General features: G+C 38.4%; 1 protein-coding gene across 7 annotated transcripts in view; it reads right to left on the reverse strand.

The window, feature by feature from the left end:
* Window positions 1-25,019, reverse strand: part of Myo3a (myosin IIIA) — a 188,246-nt gene that overhangs the window by 85,037 nt on the left and 78,190 nt on the right. For 6 of the 7 annotated variants that reach the window (XR_005880707.1, XM_040755402.1, XM_040755399.1 and 3 more), the window contains exons 10-14: window positions 17,843-17,942; window positions 14,727-14,843; window positions 13,457-13,561; window positions 13,279-13,362; window positions 8,027-8,229 (exon numbers count right to left, since the gene is read on the reverse strand). Coding sequence is in view for 6 of the 7 variants with exons in the window: in XM_040755402.1 (XP_040611336.1) it covers window positions 8,027-8,229; window positions 13,279-13,362; window positions 13,457-13,561; window positions 14,727-14,843; window positions 17,843-17,942 (609 nt within the window). In the remaining variant the exon portion in view is untranslated. Of the gene's footprint in view, window positions 1-20; window positions 2,993-8,026; window positions 8,230-13,278; window positions 13,363-13,456; window positions 13,562-14,726; window positions 14,844-17,842; window positions 17,943-25,019 lie in introns of those variants that run through there. The other variant, XM_040755404.1, reaches the window with a different exon arrangement.

The raw sequence follows: 25,019 nt of genomic DNA on the forward strand, positions 1-25,019 counted from the left end.
AAAATAAGACATTTTTCAGGAAGATGGTTAATAAGGATATTGACTAAATGCTAAAATGACTCACCAATACTGTTAGAATAATCAACAGTTGTGATTGCCCACATGGGCTTCCTTGAACATTGCATTCTGGCTTTCTGTCACTAAAGCCATTGTTTTCAACTATTTGACATTTGTGAGTGATTTTCCAGGAATTTTTCTAGGCACGAGGAACATAAAAGGAAAAAACAGTCAGAAATATTTAACTTCTAGGACTTTGTATGTCAGTGGGAATGGCCAGAAAGAGAAATAAGATACATAGTGTGCAAGTGGAGGTAAGTGTTAAATTATCTCAATTATCCTCTACAAATCCTTGGGGGGTTCCCACTTTACATATTCAGGAAACTCCCCATCTCATGCAGAATCACAGAATGGATGACTCTCCTGCATTCAGACCAGGTCCATGTGACTGCAATGGCCACATCTCCTCCATCCTTTTATACTATCTTTCTGATATATGTGAGGCATCTCCTAACAATTCCAGTTCCATGACTTGAATTCTAAGTATGAAGAGCACACACTGGGTGCTGGAGAAATCCAGCTAAGGTATCAGGGATGAGTCTCTGACTCGGGATGTTCTGTAACATGCTGATGGGGACCTTAGGGTCCCATGTCCCCATGCTCCTTTCCTCAGACTCCACCCTCTACACCTGGCTTCTTATTGCTGTCATGCTTTGGTCATGCTTTCATTTCACCCCTGATACATCCCCAGCGACCATCTAGGCAGAGTTGGGATTTGGCTCTCTGTGGCATTCATGTTCCCGTTTTCCTACTCAACCTTCTTAACTTAGGATGTTTGTAAATCCTGATTACATCCTCCATTGTCACCGGGCTAAAAGTGGGAGGCACAGGATGGGGGAGATTGTCCCAGGAGTTAAATTTATTACAATGCCACAGACTCCAGGCAAGCCATGTACATCTCTCCCCATTACCACTCTTCTTCCAGTTAGCATAAAACTTCACCACTCACACAGCTCTAGGCATGTCCACAGTAGTCGAGTCATTAGATGCTACAGTGCAACTACAGATTTTCTCTTCCGTGGCACCGCTGGTGGTGGCCTGAGTGGGTTTAGGGTTCCTGTCATTCTTCTTCATACATAAATGCCAGGGCAGCTTGTCACCCTCTTGTCCCTGCTTGTTTCTCTCACCACTTCACAGCTTGGGTCAGGGGCTCAGGGGCCAATGAAAGATTTAGAAAATGAAAGGTAATTATCAGGTTGATATTTTTATCTGAATAAAGAGAATTTGTTTCAAAGCTTTTCCATATGAAGTATGAAAATGGAAGTGGAGTACTTTCTAATGTGTAGTTCTACACAAATTGTTTCACCAAAAAGATCAGAAAGTTCTTTAAAACTCTCCTACTTCTTTCTCTTGCTTTGGTTCTTTCCCTAATATACTCTTGATGGAGGTAGAAAATGTTCTTTTTAGATATTATTATTGTTGTTGTTGCTACTTTGAGGGGCCTCACTGTGTGCTCTAAGCTATCCTTGGATTCACAACATTTTTGCCCTAGTCTCTGCTATGCTTGAGATTAAGGCATGAACCACCAAACTCAGCCTTTGAACATCATTTCTTCTTCCATTATATGGAAATTTCCCCTGGAATAAATGTTAACTGAAACATTGGTGTAGAGGATAGAGAGACTACAGGAAAACAAAGGGTTGGGATGAAATAAAAGATACTTGGGGGATTAGAAGGCAAAAGGTGAACTCAGGAGAGAGTAAGAAGGACATATTTGGGTGGTGATTCACAGAATTATACGAAGTCATGATGTCAAACAGATTAGGAAATGACAGTAGAGAACAAAAGAAAAATGCCTCAAGGACAAATCTTGGTGATTATATATTTTACAAATGGATGACTTTATGAGAAGAAAATGGGTCACACAGAAAGGAGAAGGAAATTGGGAGGATCCAGGCAGGGGCTAAAGAAGACAGGGTTTTAAGGCTGCCTTCTGACCCAAGAACAGACACACCGTCTATTTTAAACCTTTTAACTTAAATTCATTTTGAGCAGCATAGAGATGGAATCTAGGGCCCCAAGTAGGTTAGGCAAACGCTATGCTGCTGAGATACACCCAGTCTCCTTATCCTTCCTAGAAAGCCACACAGGCTCTCATCTTCAATGCCACCATCTGTTGCTTGTTGCAGACACCATTGAGATGTCAAGAAGTTTGTTACAGACAACCTTGTATTTAGCAAAAGGAACCATAAAGACATGGAAGTGGCTGGGGGACTTGCAGGGATGAGGGAAGCCAAAAGGGCAAGAGAGGGTTCAGAGTGAGTGTGACCAGAATGCATTATACATTGGTATGAAATTGTTAAAGAATAAATACATTTTTTAAAAAGTTAGAACAAAACTAAAAGCCTAGTTTAATTCTCGTCTATTTAGAACCAGAAGATAATAAAGCCTCTCCAGGACTAGCATACTATATAATTTATTTGCTTTCTTCTCTTGGCATCACATTGATTTCTCTGCATGCCACCTCTTAAAGCACCTCAGTGATGCAATGTATAATTAGCAAAGTGACTCAGAAATGTAGACACACAAACGTAGCAGATTTCTCTACCATTATCAGTTTACACTTACCAAGGCTGTAATTTTACAAGGCCTGGAGTTACTATGGGAAATTCACTGACCTTCAGTGGATAAACAACCAGAGAATTAAAGCATAAAGAAAAAACTCATCTCGAAAGGTTACTCACCTCAGGTCCTGCCCAAGACCACATCAAATATGCACTTAAGATTGTCACATAGCACACATACTGTTCCAAGGTCTGTGCTCCCAGGACAAATGCAGGGTCTCAGTGAAGTACAGATGTTGTTTCTCTGACCTCAGTTCTACTGTTTTTATAGATCCTTAGCTGCTTTTTTAGAGTTCTACTCAGACACTTGTATGAATGCCCTCAGGGTGATCTTATGTAGGTTCAGTGACTTTGGATGGGGACGATTCACCCTGAAACAAAGGTCCTTAATAACTTCAAAATATGGCAAAATCCTCAGTAATGTGGGTTAGCTCATTCATGACACCTCTGAATCTTTGCTGAAGATACCTGCAGGCTGATGATAAAGCTATGCATACCCAAACCTCCACAGCATGCCTGTAGAACAGCGGTGTTTTCAGTTTTATTTTGTTCAATTAGAACCTCTTCCCCATAGACACCACGTCTCTTCCATTTTTCTCCTTGTGATTTACCATCTCATTCTCAGCAGCTGAACTCATCTCTCACTTTCCTAAGAGACTAGACTGGATGACAATGAGTTTGACCCAAGGCACACCGAATTCTTAGGAAATCATGAAATACCCCTTCCCCCCACATCTTAGTTGTTTGTAAGTCTCCTGTATGCAGTACATATAGACATACAGTAAATACTTGTCAAATAGATAAATGAATGAATGAATGAATGAATGAATGAATAAGGGGCTTAGAAGCTACCCATAGAACAAGTTTTAAACTTCAGATTTGGGCATTTATTGGTTTGTTCCCTCAGTTTGTTTCCTCCTATGTAAAAGAGATAACACAGCAAGTAAGAGACACAAAGGCAATGATGTGCTTAGCACAGTGCCCTATTGGTCCATAACAGAAGAGAACACGTCTGCCAGTTTGTTTACGAGTCGTAGGGAGTCTTGTAAAAGGCTGATGTGGGAGAGTAATGCAATCAATGCTTGCTGAACTCTAGTCGTAACAGAAGGAAACTAGCAGATACAGCTATAACTTATATTTATGAGAATTATCCAGCATTGTCTTCAATATGCTCATTTTCTCTCAAGCAACTTCATTTTAAACATTTTCTCTTAGAATCACCTACATTTAACAAAGGACTCAAGTCACAAGTTATTAGTTTGCCATTATGAAAAAGGCACTCTAAAGACAAAAGCAGTTAGAGATTGAGGTGGGCAGAACCGGGCAGAGGAAACAGAGAAGGAAAGAATCAATCCTCTTAAAAGAAAGTGTAAGCTCATTAAAAAGATGCATGCTTGCTCTGGTTCCTCCCTGCTTCTCAGAGTGCCTCTCCAAGCTTCTCTGCTTTGTTTATGACCCCCTACTCTCAAGGCTCAGCTTTGCAGACTGCAGGACCCAAGACCTTTGTCCTCTTGTGAAGAGAGGAGGCAAGTGAAGAAACTATCTATTCACATTGTACTTGGTAGAGGATGCAGTCCTCTGGGAACTACAGACCCACAGGCAGCCCCTGTTACCAACTGTATCTGTCTTCCGGCTCTGTGATGTGTTCTTTCCCCTGGCTCCAGAAGCCTAGGTGTACAAATGATTTCTTGCCCTTGCTAATCAGGACTAACTATTCAGCCTGGGATAAGCATTCATTCTTGGTTCTTTGATACACATTATAAGTAGGGGTTTCAGTTAAACCCATTGAACTTGTTCTTTCTTCTTCATAATCATGATTGTCATAGTCCAGTGAAATTCATAATTTAAAGAATGTACCCTTGGAGCTGGGGTAGTGGCTCAGTGGGGAAGAGTGCTTGCTTTGTGGGCATGAGAATTTAAATTTGAATTCCCAGAACCCACATCAGAAGCTCCCCATGTATGAATACCAACATTGAAGGACAGGGACAGGTGGTTCCTGGGAGCTACCCGGCTAGCCTGCTTGGGCAAAATGTCAAACTTACAGTTAAAAGACATTGTCTTAAGGGAATAAGACAGAGGATGATAAAGGATAACACATGAAATACTTTGCTGACTTCTCATACTATGCGCTGCCACATACTCACATACAAATGCCACATATGCAGAAGAAAAGAATCTATCTGGAAAGAATGCTTCTTCTAAGTTTTAAAGGTCACAAAAGTTTCCTTAGAATGTATAATGCAATTCAAATACACTAAAATGGAAATAAATATAGGTTTTAACCAGTTTGGGGGGTACTATGTGTGAAATCCTCCTGTGCAATGGGGCATTTTTTTTTAGGTACTCCTGCAGAGTGGGCCTGAAATTCATTCAGAGGAGATTTGGGTGGCTACAGTGGTGCAATTGGTTTCTGTAGACACTCAGACAGAAAGCAGTTGGTTACTACCATGACAATCATGCCATTAGTGCATCTCATCTGAAAGGTTGGTATTGTAGTTTGAAGGGCTGACTGCTAGGCAAAGCTGCTGATGAGTTTTCCCTCAAGTGATCTAATAGAACTTTTTGGCACTGTGAAAGAAGCTACTAGGAAGGAATATAACAGCCCAGTTTCAGCTTGATTTCAACTTGAGTGTGTGGTGTACACAGCCAGGACTGGCAAATGAGGAAGAAGATATAAGGTTTGTCTCTTGAGGTATGGGTTACCTCACTTAGTGCATTTCCCATGGATTCCATTACCTATAATAATTTTCTTCATAGATGAATAAAATTTAATTGTATATGTCCAAAGGCCTGGAGGAAGCTAAGGCCCTGAGGGCGGAGGCACCTACTACTACAAAGTGGATATGGTGTCAATCTACCTTGTAAACATTTGTTTATACCCATAGATTACTCCCACCCTTGGTCAGATAGACTTCTATTTGCAGTGAGTGATGGTCAGAGCAGAGTCTCACAACTGGTGCATATGCTTAGCACAAGTTAATATTGAGTGCCCAATCCTAAATGAGCTACATAGACTACCCATGCTCAGACAACAGATAGAAGTAGAGACAGAAAAATGCAAGTGCCAGGAGATAGAAAGTGCTATCTTCTGGACATGACCTGACTGCTATATCCAGAAACTCATAGTAGAAGAGGCTACCTGCAGAAGTTCTGCCCATCAGTGGATGGGAGAGGGGTTCATAAGTCTATAAACACTAATAGGATGGAGGGGGAGGGGCGGCCATATTCCTCAGTGGTGTAGATGCTAGTTCATTGCACCCACTTAAGCATATGACTCCCGTTCATCCTGAAGCAGGCAACCTGAAACACAGTGGGTCTCACACATACACACACAAGACAAGGACATGGGAAGAAGAAAGACTTTGGTGAGAGTGAAAGGGATAAGAGATAATGGGAGGTTTTGATAAAGGAATGTTATATACTTGCATAAAATTGTAAGCATATGCTTAAGAGAGTAAGAAATGACAAAAAGATCATAAAAATAAACATAAAATGAAAAAGCTGTTTTATAGAAATTACAAAGTAAAGGGTGCTCCAATTTTATCTGAGTTGTAGTTCAACCTAATGGCAAATTGAGGCATTAAATGCTTTTCCATATAAGTAATTTAGTGAAACTAAAATAGTTTCTTAGATCATTTACAAGACAAAAAGTTTTTTGAATATGCAGCATATCTTAAATACTGTCCTAACTGTGCTGTTTTTGAACACACATTATATTAGTAATCATTAAGGGACTATTTGTATGGTTACAAACCCAGGGCTTCAGTGTGTAATTCCAGAAGGTATTAGTCTTATGGTATTCAGGATGAGTGATTTTCTGGTCCATAGTTCCACACAATATACTGGAATGATGTGCCTTGACATTGTGTAGCATGGTGTCCGCACTGAAATATCAGCAAGCTATTCTCACACAGTTCTTCACCCAACTGAAGGACAGGCTAAAACTGTTTTCAGAGAATAAAGAGTTCCACATATGGTGTGCTTACATGATTCCGGGCCTTGGGCACAAATCAATAATGCTGTCTGCCATTCATTAAATATCTTCAGTTTACTAGATGCTATTGCTAATATTTGCAACCATCAACATGGCCATTAAAACTTTTACTGGCGTTCAGGCATGCTAAACCTTTTGACATTGTGACACAATAGTGTCATCTACAAAGTTCATGGTATGCAATCAACTTACAAAATGGAAACTGTAAAATACCTCATAGTGTTTTAAAGATATTTGCAACTCTGTGATGGGCTGCACTCATAGCTGTCCTTGGCTGCACTGACAGCATTCTTATTAGGTATGATTCACCATGCTAAATCCTCTACAATAAGAATTACTTTAATGGAGAGGGGTGTGCTAATATTTTTCTACCTTAAAGTTGAAAACATGGGGTGCAGAGAGGCTAACTGAACTACTTTGAATCACATACACAGTATGTTACAGAGTTAAGATCCTATGAAGATCTTAAGGCTTAAACATCATACTCTGGGTAGACTAACCCATTCCCAGTCCAGTATTTAAAACCAAATTTATCAGGTTTGAGTTGTGGGCCAGTGGTACAGAGCTCACCTAGCGCACACTCGGCCTTGCATTTGATACTTAGCACCATCAAAGATGTACTAACAATAGCTTAAGATCCTATAAATTTAGCTGACATGTTACTATAATGCAGGAGTGTTTAACATGAAATCGACATGGGAAATTTTAACTTTACCCTTAGAGTGGAGGGTGGAGAAGCTGTGGTCATAATGTGTTGTATGAGAGAAGAATAAATAAAAATAAAAAAGATAATAAAACCACTAGGGTACAAATCCAACGGGTACCTATAATTCCCTCATAAGAATAGCAAGGATGTTTTAGAGTCATTAAACAGGGAAGAGATTTTGTCATTTAGTTACAAACTGCCAAAAGGAACTCAATTTGATGTCAAAATAATATGAGTCATATTGATAACTTTAAATCAACTAGTAATAAAAATAGCCATACAGTTGAACATCCCTCAATATTTTATTTGCTCTTTTTTTGTAAACACAGGAAGAGAAAAATAGAAATATCAATGTTTATTTAGAAAAAGGGTAGTAGGTATATTTAAAAGAGAAGTACTATCCACTCTTTTAATTAAATTGCTCATTGATTTTTGCCTGGAGACAGATTTTCCTGCTTGTCCTTTTCCACTATGTTAGTATCTCCTTGGTGGTAGCGTGATTATTAGGTCATTTATTAGTTGCTCTATCAGATGCGAATATACATGAGAATAAAGCACTGGTAAAGGGCCTGATTATTTCCAATAGTAGGTGCCTTACACACAGTAGGTTATCAATAAACTGGAGAGTTAGGAAGAGCTTTAGCTATGTAACAGTGTTCTTGCACATATTACTCAGAAACTAAGGTATATCTGGCATGCACTTACATTGCTTGGTGAATGACACGGGATTTTTCTAGAAGGTATTCAGAAATCTGTGCTCCTACTACAGCTCCAGAAGAGGTAAATTTCATTTCTAAATATTTTCCAAATCTGCTGGAATTGTCATTTATAATGGTGCAGGCATTGCCAAAGGCTTCAACCAAATTGTTCACTTGTAAAATCTTCTCTTGCAGGGTTCTGTTATTAGCCTATGTAGAGATGTCAAGATATAGAAATCAGCATAAAATTAGTCTCTTTTTGGTAAGTACTTTATATGAAAGCAAGGACATAGAAGAGCATATTTTTGGTACACTGCCAGACACTACGTTGTGGCCCATAACCTCCTTCCAAACGTGCATTCACTTTCTTTCTTAGGAACAGGGAAGAGACATTTTGTTTTCTTACATACAGTTCTGTGTATGACACAGCCTGAAAACACATCCTATAGGCAGTCTGCACAACATGCCCCTTCTCACTTTAAAAAGAGATAGTGGCCTGGGACTACATTTGTATTCCATCCAAAGCCAAGTCTACTTTCCTATGTTTACAGAAGCTTCTAAGCATGAAAGTAAGAGAAAAACGCTATCTTGTGAATTCAGAAGTGGAGGGAATAAAACAGTCAGAATAGCTCAGCAGAGTGGATAAGAACAATGGAATTCCAAGTTAGGTCAAACCTGCCTGACTGCCCATCTACTCATCTCATGCCATCTCTGAGAAAAACATGTCCACATCCTGTCCCCTTAGAGCAGTGGTCCTCATATGACCCTATAATACAAACCCTCATGTTGTTGTGACCCCCAGCCATACAAATATCTCACTGCTACTGCCTTAAAGGGTTAGGGGTACAAGTCACCTGTATCTTGGTGGAAATTAACTTAAAGAGATTATATTCACTGCTAATCCTAGAACCTTGCTGAGACCAGCTGAGTTAAGTTGTAGAAGTTTTTCAGCTGAAGGAGAATAGTAGTACTCATCACAACACAGGTGGTACTGGATCTGAGTTGATGAAAGGAGATATCACAATGAGGCTGAAAAGCTGCACAGAGATTTTCAAGTATAAAAAAGCAATAAGAGGCAAGAGGAGATAGCTTGGACACTGAGACAAAATTTGCTTTTTTTTTTTTTTTTGGATTTGCTTCTACCTATGACAAGGCAAGACAGTATCTTCATCTACCCATATTAAATGGCCTTGACCTGCTAAGTGAGGACCAGAGGCAAAGGAAAATTCCATTCACCAGACATCCTATTTTGCATCTGTGAAATCTTTATCAAGGACAAAAGGAAAAAACAAGATCGAGCAGACAAGGGCAGAATTGGCTCTGAGTACACACACACACACACACACACACACACACACACACACACACACACACACCATCAAACCACATGTTAAGATCTAGAGCAAGGTAAAGATTAAATTAACAAATTTGCTCACATCTACAAAGCTGCATCTACACACATCTAATCCAGTACTGAAAACCTCTATCAGCTCAGAAATCAAGACAAGCTAGCCAGGCTCTGACAGACAGCACTTGTGTCAACTAATTCCCATGCTTACATCTTAGTAGGTTGAAGTCACACTGTCCCTCTTTCCATTTTATATTTCATTTCAATGTCCTCCAAATTCTTTAAAATGTTCTTTATTGTAGCAGGAAGTTAATGGCAATGGTGACAGGAAGGGACTCACATGAGAGCTTCGTGATAGTACCATGCCTGGGTCACAAGAATGGAGGACAGAGGGCAGGAGAAAGCTTCACTTATATTCTATACTAACACATGTGGCAGGGCATAATGAAGGAAGTTTGCTGAATTTTAACAGAAACATGAATTCTTTCAATGCATAATTTTGAAAATAAGTTGGGCTCAGGTGGTCAGTTGTTTTTGGCTATGTGGCTTCAGTCTATTATAAGATGTAGTAGCTGTGGTAGTTTGAATGTAATTGACCCCATAATTTCATAGGGAGTGGCACTAGTAGGAGGTGTGGCTTCGTTGGAATAGGTATGGCCTTGTTAGAAGAAGTGTGTCATCCTGCGGTTGGGCTTTGAGGTTTCCTATGTTCAGGATACTACCCAGTATTTCAGTTGACTTCCTGTTACCTGCAAGATGTATGACTCTCAGATATTACTCCAGCAGCATGACTGCACACCACTGTACTCTCTGTCATGATGACAATGAACTGAACATCTAACTATAAGTTAGCCACTTCAATTAAGTATTTCCTTTATAAGAGTTTCCATGATCATGGTGTCTCTTCACAGCAGTCAATAAGACATTAGCTATGTATCAGACAACAAGTCTTGTTTTCTTATGTTACTGGGGATAGAATCCAGGGCTTAACATACGCGGGCAAGAACTTTACCACTGAGGGGCAATAGCCCTATAACATGTAAGTTTTGAACTTATTACTAAAGTCACTATAAATACTTGCATGTACATGGGTTTTATCTTGATAGGTATCGGCAGGATTACTGGGTTGCATGGAAAATGCAGTTTCCCTGTTTAAGAAGCATGAAAGCCATTTTCCAAAGTGATTGTGATGTCGTACCCCTGCTGATACCAGCCACCACTTTGCACTGTCACTAACAACAGATGAGAATTCCAGTGGCTCCAAGTCCTTGTCAACGCTTCATCTTCTCTGAGTCTTAAAAACAATTTTAACCAGATTAATAGGCACTTTAATGTATCTAATGTCTTAGTTTGCATTTTCCTGGTGAGGAATGATACTGAACAACTTTTCATTAGTGGCCATCTATATGACACTTCTGGAGGTGGCCATTCATTTTTTATTCTTGTCATTGAATTTCTTAACATTGAGTTTAAGACATTCTCATATTTCTGTATCTTTATTAATTATGTAATTTGCTAACATTTTCTCTTGGATGAGGCTTATGTCAGTGTTCAATTTAATTTTAACATAGCATCAGAGAATAGAAATGGAATTTTGGTGGAATCAAAGCCTTCCTGCTATGAATTATGCATTGTGTTGTACCTGAGACATCTTTCATTAATTTAAGGTCACAACAAACTTTGCTATTTTGTTTTATAGTTTGTGGTTTTCCATTTATACTTGGTGACTATTTTGCATTAAATTTCTATGGCATGTGAAGTCCAGACTGATGTTCACTTGCTTGCAGGGCACATGCAATTCTTCAACACTATTTGTTGAAAATTAATTTTCTATGAATTGACTAACCATCTTTGATAAAATGAGCTTGCATAGATTCAGTCTGATCCATGAGTCTGTCGGTCACCATTCCTTAAAAACACACTTTACTGCCACAACCTTGTAGTACATCAGTAACAGCAAAGAACACAGTCTTCCAACCTTGCTATTTAAAAAAAATGTTTCATTGTTATAGTTCCTTTGCCTTGTCATACCAACTTTTCTTTGACTTGGCATGGTAATTTTTATTAAAAACTACTTCTGAAAAAGTGGAAGGAGGTTAAGGGGAACAGCAGGATGCAAGTAATATGATAAGAAAAATGGGGGAAGGGGGTCTTTTTAGAGAGGAAGGAGGTAAATACAAAAGGAGGGAAGTGAGTAAAAGAACAATAAGGAGGCCTGAAAAGCCACAATACATCATACTATCAACTATTTACCATAGAAATATCTATAATACACATAATTACATATATAGCTTTAACAAACTTTTCTCTGCTTGACTGATGGTACTTCCTCCAAGAGCCAAAACCACCTTACAAAAAGTCCAGTACCAGACATGAGAAGCTCGTTTTTTTTTAGTTTTTGGCCAGGGCTGTCCAAGAGACTCCCAAAACATACAGCCTATTGTTGTCCTTGGTTTCCCCGAGAGGTGCAAGGTAAGTTGCTACTGCTGAGGACATTATGTACTTGAGAAATAGTGTCCAGAGACCTCTGAACTGGAACTGACTTGAATTCCCCTTCTCTGAGGACTAGCTCTCATGATATCAGAGGGCACAATGCAAGCTTCTAAAGGAAGGAGGTAACCAACAGTCCTACTCTGCCATGATGTCTATAAACCACACCAATGACCAGCATGGCATGATAAACTTAAGGGTATAGTAGTGGAATACCTATCGGTAGCTTTCTGGTTAGACTGAAGACCCAGTCAACAAAAGACAAACCATGCCTGCTACTAGAAAACTAACTTTTCAGTGCTAACGAAGACATTGTCATTGGAGGACAATCTGCAACAACTAAGTTACTAAAACAGCATGATCCCTAACAACATTATAAAAACTTTTGTCTTTACACTCACAGATAAGCGTGGTACTCACCCCTCCTCCAGGAAACTTCTCTTTGCAACAGACGGAGACCATTATAGAAAACAACAAACAAGCAAAACAGTGGTTATATCTACAAAACACTCCCACACCTAAGGCTTAGGGAACATTACAGAAGAGGGAGCAGAAAGATTACAAGAGTCAGAGAATTAGGGTGTTTGCTGTGACATTGCGTCTCCTAGTAATCTCAGAAGCTATACCCATGAAGTCTCACCAGCATGACTGCCCAAATGTGAGGTGAACAAGGATGACCAGTGGACATGCCAAAGTGAATGGGGAGAAGCCAAATAATAATTGATGATGATGATAACATTAATTTACTGTGCAGCCCCCACTTCTATGATTTTTTATTGTAATCTCATTGAATCTGAACATGTTTTTATGGAGGGTTAACATTTTGGGAATTATTAGTTATGTCCACCTGTTATTTATTTCTTACATTTTCATCCTTTGTAGGTTTTATATTATCTAAATCTACATAGATCCTATTTTTTGGTTCTTTGTACATGATATAATTGAACTTTAATCTGTAATTGAACATTGTTACTGAGGCTACAGAGAGAAAATGGCACATAAAGGCTTGGGACCTAAGAGTGAGGAAAATTGGAGGAGCTTCAAAACAGGGCACAAGCATTTAAAAACATAGTTATTTATTTGTAGGTGTTTTGCCTGCATGTATGCCTATGTACCATGTGTGTGCAGTGACCTTTGAGGTAGATACAGGCATTGGATCCCCTGGTTCTGGAGTTACAGATGGTTGTGATATACATGGATGCTGGGAATTGAACCTGGGTCCTCTGGAAGAGCAGCTAATTCTGTTAAACCACTGAGCTCCCTTCCTCCACTGTTTGATATATTTTAAAACTTAAATGTTAACAATTATGTTTCATCATTTCCATATATTATAAAGTATGAGAATTAGTGAATACTAATATGACCAGTTATTTGAAATACACAAATACTTCTGTTAGGACAGGAAAATAAAACAATTCTACCTTTCCAAGTACAGTGAGGTGTTGAACCAGAAGATGAGCACTCTCTGTCTTCCCAGCACCGCTCTCTCCAGAAATAACAATACACTGCACAGGAAGGGAAGGAATCTGTGAGAGGGCTGCACCCCCAGGAAAATCAGTGGCTCTCAACAAAGGAAGGGATGTGGGAAGCCCGCCTTACCTGGTCTGAGTTATATGTGATCATACACTGGTATCCCAGATCAGCCATCGCAAAAATGTGAGGTGGGTGGGCAGTTCTCTTTGCTCCAATATACAACTTAGAAAACTGAAGTTAAAGTGAATAAATTTTACAGAGCTTTTTTTGTCGTGTCTGCTTTTATTTAATATGTAGATTATTTACATATAGGGTTCTAGTTTTGGAAGCAAATGATTAAAAAATATCTATCCATGTAAAACACATTATCCACACATGCTTTCCATGTATGTATGTATGTATGTATGTATGTATGCATGTATGTATGTATGTATGTATGTGTATACATATCTATATCTATCTATATCTATATTTGAGCCAGCCCATATATAGGATATACCATGACATGGTAGAGTGGTGGCATTCAAATGATTCTGCATGTTGTTTCTAAAGTAGATCTTAAGGCTTCAAAATATGATTATCTGTTTACATGAAAAAACTTTACAAATGATAGGATCAGAAGTCATTTTGTTGACTACTTCTTGGATATGGCAATGTTTGACATCTGGAACTTTTTTCCCTATGCGTTGATTTAATTTATATCATCTCTGGATTTGTATAAAATTGTACAATTAATTAATAGCAGAATTTTACTAACCCCAACTTTTTTAAATATCATGTTAAATGTGTCACTATGCTGTACATTTGAGACTAGCATAAATGAGCAGTTAGGCACAGTATATTAAATAATGTTCTAGAGTGCACAGATAGCAAAGGACAATAGGTCCAATTAAAAATGGAAAACAGTCTTGTCTAATTCTATATTTAAAGCTTTGGTGGCTGAGTAATTAATAATTAAATACTTCCACTCATAAAGCATACATTGTATGATAGCAATGAACTAATTAACATGTTAAAAGGAATTCAAAATTTCACAATGACAAATGCTACAGCCATATGTATCTTATATATAAACGATGTAGCTATATTTTGACTCTACAATGCTCAATTCAGAAACAGAAATTAAGTATACTCATTTTTAGACATCACTTAGGGATAGGCTGCCAGTAGATAAACTACATGAAATTCATAATCTCTTGTGTACTTCTGGGGAAAAAAAATCACAAACAGCACCTACATTGATATTCTATATCTTCCCTACATCTATGCCTATGTTTGAATGAGAATATGCAACAGTTTTCTTCAAGTGCTGGGTAATATTTTTGCTGGCATCCATTTAAATGAAGACTCTCACTACTGGAGTTATTTGTACAAAGGGAAGGCAAGCCACTCATACCTTTGTGGAATAAAGACCCAGACTCTGAAAAGGGTTAAGTGCAATGAGTATATCTCCCACATAGATGTAGATCTGATTTCTGGAATAACACTTCTCGAGGTGCTCAGACACTGTGTTCTGTAACAAAAGAAAATAAAACAATTTCTCTCTTAAAAAATTTTGTAAGTCAGATCCGGCAGCACAAGCTTGGAGTTCTAGCATTTAGGATGGTGAGACAAGAGGATCCCAAATGTTCAAAGGTAAATAAGAAGAGTCTGGGAGAATGAGAGGAGGAGAAAATAAAATAATTTGTGTTTACCTACATTTTAAAAATGAAACAGGAAATAATAAAAATATCTGAATTTTGACTGAGGATTAGAAAGACATGTTAATAGCAAACAAAATGCCAGCATGCTTGCAAACCATTTAACTTGACAGGTTATTGCCCTAGTTTTGAGAGATAAAGGGGAACATCATTTTGAAAACATCTTTTTTTTTTTTTTTTTTTTTTTTACATAGGGTCTCACTATGCTGACCTGGAACTCACAGAGGTCCTACAGTCTCTGCCTCTGGAATGTGAGAGTTAAGGGTGTGCACTGCCATGCTCACTGGAAATGACAGTCTCCAGTGCACTTTACAAAGGGTATATGTGTCAGTTCTATGTTGTATATCTATACACACTATGTTAAATTGCATATTATGCAGACCTTGAGGAAATAATTTAAGTGTAGCTAATGAGATAGAGTAGAATCTAGAAAGGAGAGCATGTGCATGGTTTTATTCCAATTAGAGGTGTTTTAATGGTGCTATGTCTTCTGCTTAGGGTGTGCGAAGTAAAAAATTCAGAAAGTAACTTTTCCGGTTGATCACATGACTATATGAATTGATTTTAACAGTGTTGCAACCATCATGGGCCGTCCACAACACAAAATAAAAGCAAAAGATCTGAAGTAAAAAAGGAACAAAAATATAAAACCTAGACAACAGATGTACTATATTAATACACTGGTCAATAATGCGATTGGTGAAATGTTTACAATTTACATGCCTAGGTGTATTCACAGTACTGGGAGATTCCGTGGGAAAGGATCAGAAAGGCAAGAGCAATTTCTGCCTTACAAATGCTATTTTAATTCAAGATCTGTAATGATTCTGAGAGATTACTCTGAGGAAGTTGTTTATTTACCCTAAATTTACTATATGACTGTAATAGTCACCTGCCCACAAATACTTGATATACATCAACTCATAAAGAGAAATGGATGGTTTTGGAGGCTTGAGATGGTATTCGGTCATTTGATTTTGGTCCTGGATGGAGCTATACATCATGGCGGGAACACGTGCTATTTATATCACACAGAGAGGACATTGGTGCCAAGGATTAAGACTTCTTCTCAATCTCTTAACAATTCCACTGTCTCCCAACAGTGGCACAGGATGGTGACCAAGCATTTAACACTGAACCTCAGAGGGACATTCCAGATGCAAAGTACAGAAGAGGTTTCTGTTCAGAATGTCTCTGGGTTTGTTGAATTTCTGAGCATAATGCTCAGGTTTTAATCAGAGAATTGACCAGACAGGACAGAGGAGCCATTTATTTCTCAGAGACCAGATATGCCTGGAATATGAGGGGTGAGGAGACAGGCTGAGCCAGTGGCAATATTTGAAATGGTTCTGAGGCAACAAGAATGAGGAGAGATCACTGACTCCAGTCTGACAAATGGGGGAACCTGCATAAGACCGAACTAGACTTCCTTAACATAGGTGACAGTGGTATGACTGGGACGCTATATGAGGCTACTGGCAGTGGGTTCAACTCTAATGTGTAACTCTAATGCACAAACTGACTTAGTGGAGCCCATTCTATATGGAGAGGTGCCTTGCCCAGCCTAGACACAGGGATGTGGGGGTGGACAGGTGCCTTGGTCCTGCCTCAATGAGATGACAGGACAGATTTAGCAGACTTCCTAGGGAGGCCTTAACCTTTCCATGGAGCAGATGGGAGCTGGGGGTAGTGGGGGATCCAGAGGAGATGAGGGAGTATAAATTGGGATTGGAATGTAAAAAATAAATTAATAAAACATTTTTAAAAATTAAAAAAAGAATGAGGAGCAGCAAGAACAATGATGACAGACAAGAAAGGAGTGGAAATGTGATGTTTTAAAGATAGGAGAGATAAGAAGAGACAAAGCATGAACTAAACTGACCAAGGGAATTCTATTTTGCGTTAGCTGACTCCAACTTGTGCCCTTCTCCTGACCTCTCCCCAGCCTGTTTAACCACATCTAGCTCAACAGAACTTTCTGGTTGACCAGTACCTGCAGGCTTAGTAAGTCATTGTTTTAATCAACTGAATGTTCGAGACCTTTGTTAACAGCAGCTTTTGAAAGTTCTACCACATGGCCACCTCTGATATGATGTCATTTGGTCTGGGACCCTGCTGCTCTTCAGGGTCAAGTCTTTGGCATGCACCTGCTCTTGACTGCCAGTATTAAAGGACTCTTAATCTGATTCTCCTTGAATGCCATTATTTTTGTTGCCAGTGGGTAGGACATGAGCCAGACATTGTGATTCAATGTCTATAATCTCAGCACATGGCAGGGGACAGATGCAGAAGGATTGAAGCAAGTTTGATGGCAGCCCAAGATACATAGTGACTTCCAAGCCAGCCGGCCAGGGCTACATAGAAAGACCCTGCCACAAAAAAAGTCAGAAAGAAACACACACACACACACACACACACACACACACACACACACACACACACATACATACACACACACACGATGGGGGGAGGAGAGAACATGCATGATATTACAGATGGTATTTAAAGAACCCTTTTTACACATCAGTTCTTTAAATAGGAAAATAATCTAGAAGGAAGGATCAGAAACTGAACACTTGTTCTTACATTGGACATAGGTTCAACTCCCAGTACCCACATGGCGACTCACAGCCACCCATAATTCCAGTTCCAGAGGAACTGACCCCTCCTTCTGTCCATGTCTGCACCAGGCATGCACATGGTGCACAGACGTACAGCAGGCAAAACCTTCATACATATAAAACATGATAAACAATTGTAAATTTTGTAAATAATGTTAGAATGTTTAAATTTAATTAAACTCAATTCTTACCTCATCCAAAACATCTAGCGTTGCTAAGTCATCTACATCCTTCACAATGGAAATGGGAGATCTATTTAAGTTACCTTTCTTGGTATGAATACGTTCATGTCTGTAAAGAAAATACATTTTTTCTGATTTAAGAATTTATTGCTGATCAGTGAGGAAGTAAGTTTTAGATACACATGGGACTGAAAAGCTCTTCCGTGATGTTTATAGACTGGGTGAAAGCTTACCAGGAAATACCATCATGTATTTGATCTTTAGTTTTCTCCTCTGTATTAGGAAAATACAACATAGCAAACTTACAGTGCCTTATAGCTGACTGACGGGTCATCATTTCTATTGTGAATTCTTCTTGAGTCATTTGAGATGGGAAAGAAAGGATGCATACTTGTTAAAAATCTGAGGTATCACTGGCATTTTTATATGTGGTTGAAACTATTATAGGGTGATGAGTTTGGGACAACTGAATTCACTTGGTGTCTGATTTTTTTTTACCTAGGGTTAGGTCACTGGTGGACGTATGGTCATTTTCGAATTTTAACAGGAATACACATTACAAAAAATTGAAATATTACATGAGTATACAGAAAACTGATTTAAGTTTTGATCCTAAGGTTCCCAGTCCTAACCATGAAGCTATCTGAAATAGTTACCTGTTAGCAAAGGAAAAATTAATCTTCTCCAATGGAGTCTCATTGAGTATATTGACCACCCTTAATGATAAATCCTGTGCCCAGCAGTACATGCCATCACAAAACAAACTCAGTGGTGTGTTTGTAGATTCAGAAGGTCTTACACAAGCTTCTAACGAAGGAAAGCACTCAACAGTCCTATCCAGCTGTCATGCCCATAATCCACAAAAATGGCTAGCATGTCAAGGTATGACTGAGGGTGCAAAAGTGGCATTTATATATCTGTGATAACCAACAGTTGCTAATGGATATAGGCCTGCTCAACAGGAAAGAAATTATTCAGGCTACTTTATGACTCCTCTGGCAGGATTTGTGCATAGTTTTTCTCCACATTTGCTGAATCAAGCAGGTATCACCCCAATTATCTGAAAAGATTAATTTGTTTTGATATATATTTTTACCAAATGGAAAAAGAAATCTAATTATCCATTTAACTGAAGATAGTCTCTAGACTTCTCATCTATTATTATGAGTCCATTTAGCATAAAAATTGTTGCTAGAGAATGGCAAGGAGCAGCTGGCGAAGAGCAGAGAGGTCGATATTTAGCTGGCTGAGGCCCAGTCTTCCTTCTGGTGAAGACATCATTTGTGATGCTGTCAGAAACTTAGGCAACACATAGTTACTATGATGGCTAATAATCTCAGATGGTGCCTAATTGTCTACAGAAAAACTTAAAATTTTCCTGGCATGGAACTCATGGCGTTCACAATATTGTAGCACTTTGAGTATCACTTCCCATCTGTGGGCAGAGCATCCTTCAACAGACCAGGTTTCTACTTATCCTTCCTAGGTAGGCCTAGATACATCCACCCCATGGATTCATTAGAAAAATTGACAGAATACACAAGTGAAGTTCTCACATTTATTTAACTGGATATATGCTCATAATTTCTACCAGAGAGTGAAAGCCTAGTTTTGAGCATATTGCTGTCCTTGGACTCAAAGATGTAGAAGGTAAATAGTGGCTTGAATTTTCATCATTACCTTTGACATGAAATAAACTGGCTGCAATGGTCTTCCAAACAATAAATTATAATAAAGTATTTTAAAAATATGAAGCATGCATGTTTCTAGTTTAAATAAATACATATATTGAGAAAAAACGAATACCTAGTTTTTCACAAGATTATTATAATATCTCAGTTTTCCTTCATTATTGATTATCTCCTCAACCATGACTGTTCATAGTTCTGGTCAACTTCATGTCTTCAGCATCAAGTCATTATAAAAATATGTATACATTGATCTGTCAGATTTGGTTACATGCCAAGTGCCATATAACAGAACTGTATGAAAATCAAATTATGTTTTTTCAAAGTTTACATGAAAAATCTTATCTTATGTATGTTGTTTGAAAATAATTCCAAAAGTGTAGTTCAACCCAATTCATATTTGTTGATACCTCATTATGTTGAAGCATTTAACTAAGTGTTGTTCTACTCAGTGAGGTTGAATTGTATGAACTATATAAACACAAATAAAACCACACAAGGCATATAGCAAGAACCAAAACAGAAACAATACATAATCGTTATGGAAATGACAAGGAGAGGATGATTGATTCCATTCTCGTAAACTGAAAAGGGTATTAAGGTATCATACCTAGGTTTAAGTTGGAATTGGATTCCAACAACCTGTGGAAGAGTTTTTGTATTGTGAGGGTGAATGGTGGTGACTGATAGTTCTGAAAGAACAGCATGTGTGGAGCATGTTCCCTAGTGATCATCTGGGTTACAGTGGTGATCTGTACAGACAGATGAGGGCTAGAGTATTCAAGAGTAGATGCCAAGGAAACTAGGTCAGGGGAGGGCATGACTATGATAGACACAGGTGTCTCAAGAGTTTTTAAGCCTAAAATATCCAGAAGCAAAGCATGGTCACTCCTTAAAAAACCTGAAACTCCTTCAGTTTTTCCTACCTCATTGACCATCCATGTAACTGTAAACACCAGAAATCTCCATCTCTCATCCCGTATCAGTTACATCACTGAATTACATCACTTTAACCCCTTGACATTTCTTAAGTTTCTTCTCTGTATTCACTGTGATGATGGTGCTGTTGACCAGGTGTGATGACAGTGAAGACAGGAAGAAGTCAGATGTCATGAAAACTACAGAGAAAAGCATTTCAAAGAGAAGAAACAATAGAGTTAAAGGATCCAGAAAAACAGAATATAGTGAAATGCAGGAGCACAGCTGAGCAGGATAACTATGCCTTCTTACTTTCAAGAGACTAATACAATATAAATGAAGAAGAGTTCTGCACATTTAGATTTCCCTTGGAGAAACTGACAGTAAAGTGTAATAAGAATACATTCTAGAAGAAACAACTTAGGACATACGAGACTTCATGAACCGAAAACAATATGGGTCCAGCAGAGAGGAGAATCCTGGTTGTGTGCTGCAGGAAGTCCCACAGAAGAACCAAGAGACAAGTTGGAAGCTTAATCACAGACAGGAAAAGTGGGATGTCTCCCAGAAGGTGAGCAGGAGCAGCCTAGGAGTCAAGTGAAAAATACATTTTCATGTTGTGATGGATAGAACTCTAGGGGACAGCTTGTCCATTTCTAGTGAAGAAAAGGGTAATCAATAGACCTTGAAAGTATGATAGGTAGATTCTATTTCAGACAAATTCACTGAAAGTAAGTTAGAAGGCACCTGTGGCCAGGCAGAGTAATTCCAGTAGGTTCACAGTCCAGTAGAGGCACACTGTGAACATTCCTGTAGGCCCTGTGACTAGCAATCAGTGGCCCAGGGAAGGAGGGAAGCCAAAAATTGGCTGCTTGTATTAGCCAGGGTCCTAGAAGGAATGTGAGCCCACTCCAAACAGATGTGATTCAGGAGTATTTACTTCTATTTTTTATTAAGATACTCTGTGTTTTTGAAAGCAATCCATAGCAAGATTGGAAGGAAGATACAGAGGTTCCCTAGCCACCCTCTGCCCTGATGAGGGTTCATGCTTTCCGCTGTCAATACACCCCCACACCACAGTGGCATATTCCTTGCAGTGAACCCACACTAGTAAATCATCACTAAAGCCCATACTTCACAGGAGGGTTCATCACAGGTTCTAGGACATTCTGTAGACTTTGCCAAATGTATGATAGCATGTATCTACAATTATAATGTCTTACAGAGTTAATAGCCCAAAATGTTTTACTTTGTTCTACCTATTCCCTCCCTCTATGCTAGGTGCTGATAATTACCAGTATTTTTATTGTCGTAAGAGTGGAATAATATAAAATATATACAGCCTTTTTAAATTTTGGCTTCATTCTGTTAATGCATTTAAGTTTTATTCATGTCTTTTATGACTTGATAGCTTATTGGCAAGGAATAATACCTAATTTCTAGCTGTGTGTTGATTTACAGGACAATAATTATTTTATACAATCTTTATCTGCTAAAATATTGTGGATTTTTGTTTCTATATGCATAAGATATATTTATTGGTAGTTTCCTTGCGTCTTTGTCTAGTTTCAGTCTTGGGGCACTAATGCAGTCTTGTTAGCTCTAAAATATTCTCAAAGCTTCTGTCGTCTTGGAGAGTATAGAAAATTGATAAGTTTTCTTCCTTAAAAACTTGGTAGCATTAAGTCTAAATTGTATAGGCTTTCTGCTTTCATTTTTGGAATGCCATTAGTTATTATTTCAACTTGTCTAATAGACAGAGATATATTCAAATTCAAATATTCCTTCTTTGAGTTTAGGCAGATTGCATTTTTCAAAGAATTTGTCCTTTTTATTCAGGGTATCAAACGTCTTTATCTCCTCCCTTCAACTCTTCTTCTATTTGTGTGTGGTTATTATCATGTGTATAATTCAGACCCAGATTCTATACATGAGAAAAAAGCATGGTATTTGTCTTTCTCAGTCTGTCTTATTTTGTTTAATATAATGATACCAGATGCATTCATTTTCCTTCAACTGTCATGACTTTGTTTTTCTTTTCATCTAAATAAAACTCCATTGTGTATATCTACCACCTGTTCTTTATCTACTCATTCACTGGTGGGCACATAAGCTGGTTCCAGTTCTTAGACATTGTGAATGGTATGGCATTAAGCATCGATGAGCATCTCTGTGTTGCACTGATGTGGAGTCCTTTGAGAAGGTACCCAGTGGTGTATCTGGGCAATGTTTCATGCTCTACTCTTGAGAAGAACTTCTACGGAGAGTTCCACTATGGCTTCACCATTTATCACACATTCCCACCAGCAGTGTCTAAGAGTTTCTCCTCTTTACTCCACCCCCCCAGTATTGTGGGTCTTCATATGGCCAATGCTAGCCATTCTGACATGGATGAGAGGGAATCTAAAGCAGTGGTTGAACATGACTTGAAGTTGGTTTGTTTTTTGTTTTTGCCATTTTTATTTCTTCTTTTTTCTGAATTGTCTATTTAATTTATTTGCTCATTCATTGATTGACTAATTTGGGTTTTGGTGTCTAATTTTTAACTCTTTAGAGTCTGCCCACTAATTTCCTGTCTTGTGGACAGTCGGTAAAACTTTTCTCAGATTTGATAGGTCATCACTCCACTCTTCTGATGTTTATCATTTTTGTTTTGTTTTGTTTTTGATGCAAAAGCTTCTAATTTCATGAACCCCCATTGTCAATTCTTGGGAAGATTCCCTGTGTTCTTTTTAGGAAATTAATAAATTTGCAGTGGGGTCCTTTTCTCTCCTTGGTTAGGTTTATGCCTAGGTATTTTATTTTTATTTTGAAACTATTATGAATGGGAATTTATTCCTGATTTCTCTCTTGCCAAGCTCATTGTTGGTATGGAAAAAAGCTACTGATTTTGTTGTGCTGATTTTGTATAGTGCATCTTATATTTGATTTCCTTTTATTCTATTTTTCTTACTCTTATGTGACTGTATCAGTTAAGACTTTGAACACTATACTGAATAAGAGTAATGATGAAACCAGCACAATTAGCAGAAATGCATTTCACTTTCCCCCACTTAGTATAATGTTGGCTTTAGGTTTGTTACATATATCCTTCATTATACTGTGGTATGGCTCTTATTTTCCTACGTTCTTCTTGATATTTATCATGAAGTGATGTAGAGCTTTGCCAAAGGCCCTTTTCTGCATCTGTTGATGGTCCTGTGATTTGTTTTTCATGTCTGTATATGTGTGTTACATTTGTTGATTTGCATATATTGAAGCAACCTTACCTCTCTGGTTGAAGCCAAGTTCTTCAGATTTCTTCCTTTTTATTTTTATTTTTTGTGCTGTTAATATCCAGGGGGTCCATAGCAATGAATTCCCTTTAATTTATAATAATAGTAATGGTAATCTTGTCTTCCCCCCTCCAGTTATCTCAAATAGGGGCTTAACAGTTTTATTAATCATTTTGAATTGACAGCTTTTGATTTTGTGCATATCCTGTTTTGATTTCCTATTTCAATGTCACTTATTTCTGCAGTAATTTTTAATCATGTATTTTCTTCAGCACACCTTAAAATTATTTCACCTCTGTAGTGGAAGCTTAGATGACTGAATTTTAGATATCATTTCCTAATTTAGACATTCAGGGCTATGAGTTCTTGATCTCAATATGTCCACCAACTCTGAAGTTGACTATAATACTTGTTCTGTATTTTCCAACTTTGTTGTCACTGCATGTGTGTTTCTCTTTTACTTAGGTCTGGTATATTTTTTCTTGATAACCAGATATGATGCACTGGGTAAAAAGAACACCCATGAACTGGCCTTTGTTAACATGGAAGGAGGGTGTGGGAATCAGTGAAGCATACAGGAGTCCTCTGTGCTGATCCAGTCTGAACCTCAGAATGAACCAGGGCATCTGCCCTGGGAACTTAGAAAGCACTTATGATTCTTTTGCTTCTTATCTCCCCTCCAGGTCTTGGAGGACAGCATGTCTGGAGGGGTTAGGCCTTTGATTATTTCCTTCCTCCAGGTTGCTTAAGCTTGAAGATCCCAAGTCTCAATGGCCTGGACTTTGGTAAAGTACATTCTCTTGAACTCATTTTTCTCTCCCTGTGACATTTTCCAGTATTTCCCCTGAAAACCTGTTTGATCTCCTAGAAGTGAAACAGAAGTGTGGAAGTCCCTCGGGACTATGATCCCTGTTGATTTTAAACTCTCCAACTCACTCAAATGGGGTTTCCAGAGATTCGTCCAATGCTGGCCTGCTTAACCCAGCCCACTTCTAGAAGAGGCATCTACTCACAGGTTCTTGCTCAGTTAGGAAAAGTTCTCCTCATGTGCCTACTCATCAGTTCAAGTCTTTGGGCAGTAGTTCACCTTGTGGAGACTCAAGAATTTGTGATTATTTCCTCTCTTCACCTTCTTGCCAGCTGCTAGATAGAGTGATGATCTCTGAATTCTTATTAAACTAAAAGTTGGATGAGTGAGCTGTTAAAGAAGTTGTGTTTGTGAATGTATTGGGGACAATGACAAGAGAAAGAGATAACTGTTACTCTGTGCTTGTAAGTTTAAGGGGAACAGAAGAATATAGTTGA

Source organism: Mesocricetus auratus, unplaced genomic scaffold (genome assembly GCF_017639785.1).
Source record: "Mesocricetus auratus isolate SY011 unplaced genomic scaffold, BCM_Maur_2.0 Super-Scaffold_100013, whole genome shotgun sequence".
Classification (NCBI taxonomy): Eukaryota; Metazoa; Chordata; class Mammalia; order Rodentia; family Cricetidae; genus Mesocricetus; species Mesocricetus auratus.